Genomic DNA, 9,561 nt, shown 5'->3' on the forward strand with positions numbered 1-9,561 from the left:
ACCGGCGTTCAGGCCGTCGGGCCCGAAACTGCGCACAGACCTGGGGTGACACCGGCAGCAGAGGGCTCCGCTAGGCGCCGACGCGTCTTAAACGTGTAGCTCGTTTAATATTCTGCACAGTGGGAGGCAGAGATAGGCTCCCTGACGACACGAAGAAAATGAACCAAGGTCTCACAGCCAGTCAGCGCAGAAGCTGGAGTTTAAACACAGCGACGCGGGCCGCGGCGGGGCCGGCGCAGGTCGCTCGCTTTTACCTGTGTCTTCGGCTCGGCGTGCGGGCGCCGAGCGTGGCGGGTTGTGCTAGGGAGCGCGGATGCACGGAGGGCCTCGCAGAAAGCTGGGTCTCACGCGAGTGACTGCGAGGTCAGAGGCTGGCTCCCTGGGGAAGGCCGGACGGAGCAGAGGCGGGCGGATGCGCTCGATCGCGGCCAAGTCCGGCAGGGTGCCGCCGACTGCAGCCTCGCCTCCGCCGTGCTGTAGCACAGCTTCTGAAGCTCGTCGGACGTTAAAAATCGCACGGGAGAGGCTTTCCAAAGAACGGAGGAAAATGAACCTCGAGTGTTCAGAGTAGGGCACTCTTCAGAGCCGGCGGCGCCGAGGGCTCGGTTCAGGCGTGCGATCTGTGCAGAAGCCGGTGACAGGGACACGGGGACGCGGGGAGATGCTGCTCCCCCCACACACACCGGAGCCAAACCCCGGGCCCCAAGACCGGTTTTGTTCGCAGGGTTCCCCGTGCGCGTCGGACCAGGACTGCAGCACCCGGAGATTCTGCCTGGCACCTCGCGAGGAGCAGCCGTTCTGCGCGGTGTGTCGCGGGCTGCGGAGGCGGTGCCAGCGCAGCGCCATGTGCTGCCCCGGGACGCTGTGCATGAATGGTGAGCTGCTCCCCAGAGCTGTGGAGTCGCCCTTGACGCGCGCCTGTGCAGCTCCTTTTCTTGACACAAAATCACTTACTTTCTGGCAGTAATTTGCCAGTGAGTTGGAGATGGCGATTTTAAAAGAAAGACTCGCGTTAGGTCGGGCATGGTGTGCACGCCTGTAATCCCAGCATTTGGGAGGCTGAGGCACGAGGATTGCTGTGAGTTCGAGACCAGCCTGGGCTACATAGTGAGTTCCAGGTCAGTCTCAACTACATAGTGAAACCCTGTCTCAAAAAACCAACCAACCAACCAACGAACCAAACAAGAAAGACTCGCGTTGGAACAATTCCAACCCTTCCGTTCTCCCTTGGGTTCTACTAATCATTTGTCTTCTTTGCCACAGGTGAGCGTGTAAGTAGGCAGTGCACGAAGACTGTACTAATGAGCAGGCAGAGGTGCTGCCAAAATGCCTAATAAGTAGCGTGTCTGGCTCTGCTCCCTCAGGTAGTAACTCATCACCCCCAATTGTTCCTCAGATATTTGCACTACCATGGAAGATGCGATTCCGGTGCTGGAGAGCAGGACTGATGACCCAGATGGCCTGGATGCCACAGGAGCAACTGAGCAACCAGTTGAGAACAAAGCCAAAGGGAAGCCAAATATCAAGAAATCACAAGGCAGTAAGGGTAAGAGCAAGTGCTGTGGGCACATTCTGTTTAAGGAAAACTGTTCTCCCAGCCTTGCAGACAGGCTGAGACCAACTTTCTTCTTCTCCCACCAAGAACACACAGGGAGTTTGTGTGGTGTGATCTGGGAGATGGTGCAGGGATCAGTGTGTGCTAGTCCAGGCCAGGACAGGAAACTGCTGTCATTAGGGAACTAGCAGCTCTTTCACTGTTAGCTGTTACACACACAACCATTTACAGTATAAACTGTAATTTGACAAGGCAGTTTTCCTGCATAGATCCTTGGGATACAAAATAGAGAAGTAGGTACATTTTTTTAAAAAACAAAATTGTAGTCTCAAATTTGTCTGTGACACAACATAGCCAGTGTTTGAATTAAGTGAATGGGTCACTTTCTTTTTGTCTTCAGGTTAACTGGCCTCTAAGATGTTTTGGTAGCACTATAAATCCCATTTAAGAAATCACTGCCATTGTGATACTGTTTAATTTCTCAAGCCTGGAAATCCCACCTTTCCTTGATGAATGTTTTAACTTTGTAAGACAAGTCCTGTTATATAGGGCTAGAATTTCCACTTCATTATTGATTTTACTGTAAGGCTCTCTCTGTGGTTCCTGCTGGCTGTTTTCATTTTTACCCTGTGGCCTCCAGGCCTGGGTCCCTGACCTTGCTTCATTAGCAGTGTCCCCAGTGTAGTTTTTCCCACTGAAGCCCATATTCACTTTGTTACAGGACAAGAAGGAGAAAGCTGTCTTAGAACTTCTGACTGCGGCTCTGGACTTTGCTGTGCTCGTCATTTCTGGACTAAGATCTGTAAACCAGTCCTAGTGGAGGGACAGGTCTGTTCCAGGAGAGGCCACAAAGACACTGCACAAGCCCCGGAAATCTTCCAGCGCTGCGACTGTGGCCCTGGGCTGTCGTGTCAAAGTCAGGGCAGTCAGCAGCACGCACGGTTAAGAGTGTGCCAAAAAGTAGAAAAAGCGGTAAACATTTCAGCATAAGGAGGAATCCTCATTGTATTCAGGCAGAATCTCAACACTAACTTCAAAGTACTTCCGTACAAACATCTCTTAAAATCAAATCTAGCAAAAGCAACAGACTGAAACTAGAAAATTATGAGATGCTGCACTTAGGGGAATGGAAATTAGAGTTGGTTTTTTGCCCATTACTTCACAAAAGGGATGTGATTCTGTAAGAAAAAAACAATATTAATTCTGAACTTATAGCTCAAATAAATCTCTTAAAAATTGCACAGTGTACAAGTGTGATGTTTTAATATATGTACGGTCAATCGATTACCATAGTCAAGCTAATTAATTCATCCACCCCCATAAATCTTTAAGTAATTTCTTTTCTTTTTTGGTACCAGTGATCGAACTCAGGACCTTGCACTTGTGAGGCAGGTGCAGTGCCATTGAGCCAAATCCCTGGCCCTTTAAGTAATTTCTGATAAAAGGCTAGTTCCCGACAGTATCTTGGTACCTGACATTAAAAATAAATGATCTCTCGTAGCTTACCGATTTACCAAAAGTATCTCAACAAATACCATCTTTCCCCCCCCATAAAACATATTTATTTTCATTTCTCAGAAGCAAAATCACATTTCACTGTAAGATAATTTGGTTACTGAAGAAAAAGATTCACAGACAATGTATGGTTTAGATATTCCTTTTAAGTTACAAAGCACTTTCATGTACTTTGTTTTCAGTTAACTTTACTTACAGGTGATAACGTCTTATATTCTATATCCATATACTTTTTATATTTAAAAGTGAGGGCTTTCCAGGACTGTTTTGACATATATTTTGATCATCCAGGTAAAAGTTACCTGGAAGAAAACTTGGAAATGAATTTTTTGTTCGTTTAAAGTTTAAGAGGCCATACTGTGTGCATATCAGAAGTGGTTTTGCTCAGGGAAGCTCTGTTTAATGGATTTTAATCATTAAACACCTACTCTATTTAAGTTATATGTATATATTACAAAATAGACTATAGAAAGCCGAAGAAAAAATTTAAATTTTTGAAGATTTCTAGTTTCTAAACCATCTTTCTAAAACCATCTTCTGGAGGCTAGCCTCTGGTTATACCTTAACTGACTAATTTGTAATCAGCAGGGAGGGAAGGTAGTGGAGAGATACAGTTTATATCATACGGCAGAAAATTAGGAAATAAAAATTTCCATTAAGATTTGCTATCATCTCATCTCTTATTTCTCACTGCTACACTCACAGAGTAAAGTATGATCACGAACATAAAATTTAAACACATTTGCTAAGAAAATATGAATATCATCATCCAATAATAGTGCAAGAGGCTTTATTGAAAAAAGGCAAGTTAAGCATGAAGGAGAAATAAAGTTAAAAACCCTAAACACCCTTACATAGCAAAGGTTAAGAAATAAATTAAGACTTCTATTGGGCTGCGCCTGGGAGGGAGAACAGTCTTCATTCGCTTCGATCCTTGGGTTCTCGGTATTTCCATTGGATGTAATCGAAGATGTCTTTCTCACTGTCCACTGGGAGGGGTTCTCCAGCGACTCCTGCACATACAGAGGGAAAGAAATTAATTTTAAGAACCAGCTGTAGAATTTGGCTATAGAGGTCTCTACTGAGGACTGAGACTCGTGTGGCACTTGCTTTCAGAAGAAAAACAAAATGGTGACCCAGTGAGGGTGCGCTTCAGTGGCAGAGCTCCTGCCTAAGGCCCTGGGTTCTGCCCAGAGCACTCCAGTAAAACACTGGTACACTGACTGCCCCGTCCTCCACTTCAGCTTGCGTCTGAGCTGTGTCACGTTTCCAGTTGTATGCAAGGAGTCTGCACATCCCGGGGATGGCCCTGGAAGTCACCTTCATCCGTGTTCTCCTCTCCTGGATCCTCGCTGTGTCGTGTATTATATAAAACACTCTTGTTGGTTCTAGACTGGCACCAATGACGTGACTTGGGAGCTTCATATTAAGCCCCACTCAAGAAGCCCACAGAACAGAATCTGCCTCCACCAAGCACCCAGGTTGATAGGGGACACATGCTGGATGTGAAAAGCACTGTCCTACTCTACTGTGAGCGAAAGCTCTATTTTATGCTTTTAGGACAAAATAGCAAACATTCACTCTCCTAGCAAAGAATAATTAGCCACACAGTACACTGGGAAATTTTAAAAAGATCCAAAAGGCATCAATTCAAAAGTCTACATTCTTTAAACTTTAAGGCTTGGGGCCATAGTTGTCCAGTTTTGTTTCATTTTGGTGTTGGGGGTGCAGTCCAGTGCTCTGCACAGACTATGTGAGAATGTGCTCTACCATGAAGCTGCCCTCCTGTCCTCAGTAGGACTAAAAGCAATGGTACTTCAGCTCTTTAGAAGTCTTGCAGATACATTAAAACAAATAAACAAGCCAGTAAGATCTTTGAGCACTCATTCATTCATTCCTTTATTTAGTGGTATCCAGGGCCTTCACACTGACCTATATTCTCAGTTCTTTTTAAAATTCTGAGATAGGGCCTTGCTAAGTGGCTAAGTTGGTTATGTGGGGTTTGAACTTGTGATTCTCTCGCCTCAGCCTCCCAAGAGTGTTGGAACTGCAAGCATGCATCACCATGTCTGGTGGACCAGTAAGACTTTTCAATGGGAATCATGTATAAAATGGACTTAATTCATTCTAATAGAGCTGGAAATAACTCTCACCTTAATAGCCATCAATTAAGGGCCTGGATGTGCCTCTTATTGCAGGAGAGACAAACAAACAACACTAACTGGCAGTTATTAGAAAGTTTTTTAGAGAAAACAAATTTGCTAACGTAACGTATCCTTGAGATAACTCTCTCCAGATGGCAGGGACTATCTCTAAGGTAAACACACTCACCAGTGACTCCCAGGGGACGGATAGTGTATTCATTGATTGTGAAGCCCTGTTCTAGGGCATGAGCTCTCATATTCTTGTTGAAAATATCACTTCCAGTGAAGTAGAGAACACCACAGTAATACTGATCTTTGGGAATCAACCTACAAAAAAGGCCAATATTTTATATATATTTCAAATTTAGCAAATATAGGCCCCCTAAAATCCAAAAAGAACAAAATACAGCACATAAAGTAAGTCTATCTAACAGCCTGAAGGGGACATTATTGTCAGGTTGACCAGTGGAACCACCCAAACATGCAATATCTTTAGGTTTTGGAAAATCCAGCTAAGAAATGTGCAGAAATGAAAGTATCACTTATCACACTGTCCTTCCACAGAAACTACTTTTGAGCTGTGGAAGATGTAACTATGAGGTGGAAGTCTACAGAAAGAGTCTATAGATTGCCATTCTTTATATATTTCAGGCTAAATATTATTTTTGGTAGGGACATATGACCCTCCAGAAAAAAAGGGGGTCTGAAACTTCTGTCAACTTCAAGACTTACAGAGGCGGGGGAAAAAGGATTTAAGGGAGAAACAGTAATGGGTTGATGGTAAAGTCTGAGTAATACCTGATATCAATTCTTCTGTATGGATATTCCTTTCCATCATTTTTACTGGGAAGTTGGCAAACACCCTAAAATGGATATTTTGAAGAATGTTTAAAGAGTTTTTAAGCTTCCGACTTAGTTTTAATCAAATTTTGAACATGAGGCTTCATTTGTCTTTTACAGTGGCAGTTTTAGAATTCTGAGCATTTCAACTGAGTAGCTTACCACTGCCTTCCCATTGTATTTCAGGACAATTCTACATGAAACAACAAATAGGGATTCCAGTTATAAGAATTTGGTCTTTATGCAATTCTAAACAAGAAATTAGTTGGGCTGGGGATTTAGCTCAGTGGTTCTGCCACCTGCCTCGCAAGCGCAAGGACCTGAGTTCAATCCCCAATACCAAAGGAAAAAAAAAAGGAAATTAGTCAAGGAAAGCATCAAACATGAAAGACAGATGAAAATGAACAAGAAAAACCTGAAACAATGATTTGAAAGGAAGAAAACAAATTATCACAATACTCCCACAAAATACAAGATAATATAACCCATTAAACGGGCAAAATACAGAAAACAAACACTTAGGAAACGTTTAAATGAGATAGCAGAAGTTGAAGAGTTTAAAGAAATATCTCAGAAATGTACGTAAAAGACAGTGAGAGAGAAAATGACAACAATTAATTTAAAAGACAGGAAAATTAGAGAATCACTTTCTTCTCTACAGGTTAATTTTCATTATACTACTACAATTTTCAAACAAAAATTATCAGTCTTGTCACTTTTTCCTTTTCCAGAAAAAGGGCTACATTTCTGGGCTGGGAAGAAACCCACAAATATGTGAAAAGAGCTTACAGGCATCACCACACTTCAAATTAAAAGGAGCTAATACCACTGGAAGAAAAATACACAAACAAAAGGCTTCTGACCCCAAGAATATCAAATTAATACACACATCACCAAAAGCCATACTTTTTCACTTAACAAACTAAAAAATTTTAAATACTTTTATTATTTTTTTAAAGTTTTTTTGAGACAGGGTCTTACTGTGTAGTCCAGCCTGGTCTTAAACTTACTCTGTGGCCTAAGCTGGCCTAATCAAAGTAATTTTAAAATGGGCACTTTCTTTATTTGTTTCCATGGCTGAAATATCACCAAAACATGTTTACCTTCATAATATGAAACTCACCTTCTCAGGGATCAACAAGCTCCAACATAACTCCTATTTGCAAGTGGGTCAGTGATGTTTCCACCCTGAATTACCGTGAGGTGCTGCTTTGTGGAAATGGGTGCTTGGATGCCACAGGCACTTGGTCTTGTGGTTTGTCACCTCAGTAACAGTCTCACTGCATGACTTTTTTCCTTTCCTCAAGACTAATTTTATTTCCTGAACTTTTTTCTGAAGTGCTCATGTTGAAGGATTTCTCTGTATTATTGTAAAGTATTAGATCGAGTGGATGAGTTTTGTTTGGCCTTTTAATTTGGTAGCTTCATGTTGAGTACCTGAAATAAAGCCTTTCTCTTCCTCAGGGTAGTTAAGGTATCTTCTACTGTCCCTTGAATTTTTTCCATAGCTATTCCACAGAAAAATCACCCAAAGCCAACTGTGCACAAAATACTAAAATATGAATGGTGCTTGCCTTACATAAATATAATAGACAATTAAAAGCAGAGGAAATGTTTTTCTCCTTCCCCCGTTTTAGTCACAGGAAAAACAGCTCAATTATCTAAATACCATGATTTTACAAGACAATCTAGAATAACCTTGGTTTTCTTAAGGGTTAATTGCTATTAGCAGAAGGGAATCCATGTTTTGAACAAAATATGCATGCATATAGATAGGCATAACTTTAAAACTAGTTAGTGGTTATAGGCACAAAGGTTTGAAATCCAGAGGATATAGAATGAGAATGGTTTTTTCCTACTTTGTAAGTTGAATTCACTTTGCAGCTAATTTCCTTTCAGAGCCCTGGAGACCTTAGCCTCTTTGTACACCTCTGTTCACTGGATCATTGGTCTGACTCCTGGGGCCCAGCTATCTATTCTCTGAGACAGACATCTGCCTGGCTAACTGCTTTGTGTCAAGGCTTTCCTCAAATCTCATTTTCTTAATGAGGCCTCCCCTACACACCCTACTTAATTTTGCCTCCTCCACTCCCATCTCCCCCATATCTTGCTCCTCCCTTTTTTACAGCACTACCTTCCCTGAATATACTAAATAACTTACCTATTATGTTCATTGTTAATAATCAGTCCCTTCCCACAACCTCCAAATATAAGTTCTGCTTATAGAATTAAAATCAAATTAAATTTTAAAAAGATGTTCCTAGGCACTTGCACATCCTATTTTAATCATGTGTGTACATGTATATCGTTCTGGGCACAGAACAAGACCTTAAAACTTAACAAAGTCAAAAGAATAAAGCACATATTTCATTTGCAAAGACTGATAAGAACTTTTTTATCTTGCCCAAAGTTTCTCCAAAATGCTGTTAAAGTATGACCCACTTAAGGGACACTTTCACAGCCTATTAAAATCGCCATGTCCAACTGAATGATGTGATCGTCTGTTTAAATAAGAACAGTGTAACACTGATCATCTCAATCCTCTCACTCGTCCACAGCTGACAGCAGCAGGAATCACCGCCACCATGCAGTCATCCCATCCTCCATCTGCAGAACCCTCCCATCGTCCCTGCCGGGACTGTTCCTATTCAACACCACGTCCCCACTCCTATCAACACCACCCTACTGTCTAGATGACTGGTATTTTCTTTCTCAACCACCTTCTCTTTTTTTTTTTGGTACAAGGGATTGAACTCGGGACCTTGAACTTGCAAAGCAGGAGCACTGCCACTGAGCTGAATCCCCAGCCCTCCTTCACTAACTTTTAGCTAGCACAGTTAAGTCTGTGCATTCTGAGACTCTTCAAATTGTCAGCAAGTCCACACCTCAGAAGCACAGTTCCTTTCCTGTCAGTCATATAACACAGGAAAAGTGGGACAGAAGGCACCGATCCAAATGAAGCATTTAAATTAAGAACAAAAGTAAGCCTAAGAAAGAATCTTGACCCTACATTCTACTGGCTTTCCTGTAGGTTACTGTACAGGGCCATTTACTAATCTGGTTTTATTCACTCGCCTTGAATTTTTAAATCTCAGTGCCGTAGGAAATCCACTGGATTCTGACACAGCACCGTAAGTAACACTTTACTGGGAGAGCCTGGGCCTGTGCCACCTCTCCTTGTTATCATTCCACCATCACGGTTCTTCTGGGTGTTGAGTTATGGACCTCAATACCTCCTTTTTCTCTGGTGTTGATTAATACTCTTCAGTCACTTCTAACTTCACTGAAGAATTCTTAGAGAATATAAGAATGATTTGCTATTTTTAGGAAAATCTGCTGTATGTCAAAGTCAATGCAGATTTCTTAAAAAAGCAAATTATGTTTCATTATTTTGACAGTATACCTACAAAGGGGAGTTTAAAATAAATTCTTTTCTATTTTCAGAGTAGCTCTGATATTCAGGCACGCTGCTAGTTATTTTCCCTAAGGTCTCAGGGCTATTCTTTT

General features: G+C 42.2%; 2 protein-coding genes across 2 annotated transcripts in view; one reads left to right on the forward strand and one right to left on the reverse strand.

Annotated features, from left to right (window-relative positions):
• Dkk4 (dickkopf WNT signaling pathway inhibitor 4) overlaps positions 1 to 2,711 on the forward strand; it is an 8,040-nt gene extending 5,329 nt beyond the window's left edge. Inside the window, exons 4-6 of the mRNA XM_033765573.1 lie at positions 725 to 875; positions 1,397 to 1,546; positions 2,277 to 2,711. Of these exons, the coding sequence (XP_033621464.1) occupies positions 725 to 875; positions 1,397 to 1,546; positions 2,277 to 2,545 (570 nt within the window). The 3' untranslated portion in view covers positions 2,546 to 2,711. The remainder of the gene's footprint in view (positions 1 to 724; positions 876 to 1,396; positions 1,547 to 2,276) is intronic.
• A 1,121-nt stretch (positions 2,712 to 3,832) lies between these two features.
• Positions 3,833 to 9,561, reverse strand: part of Polb (DNA polymerase beta) — a 32,519-nt gene continuing 26,790 nt past the window's right edge. Inside the window, exons 12-14 of the mRNA XM_010617093.2 lie at positions 6,013 to 6,077; positions 5,402 to 5,541; positions 3,833 to 4,083 (exon numbers count right to left, since the gene is read on the reverse strand). Coding sequence (XP_010615395.1) covers positions 3,989 to 4,083; positions 5,402 to 5,541; positions 6,013 to 6,077 — 300 coding nt within the window. The 3' untranslated portion in view covers positions 3,833 to 3,988. The remainder of the gene's footprint in view (positions 4,084 to 5,401; positions 5,542 to 6,012; positions 6,078 to 9,561) is intronic.

The sequence above is a fragment of the Fukomys damarensis genome, unplaced genomic scaffold (genome assembly GCF_012274545.1).
Source record: "Fukomys damarensis isolate Sample0158 unplaced genomic scaffold, DMR_v1.0_HiC HiC_scaffold_18, whole genome shotgun sequence".
In the NCBI taxonomy this organism is placed as follows: Eukaryota; Metazoa; Chordata; class Mammalia; order Rodentia; family Bathyergidae; genus Fukomys; species Fukomys damarensis.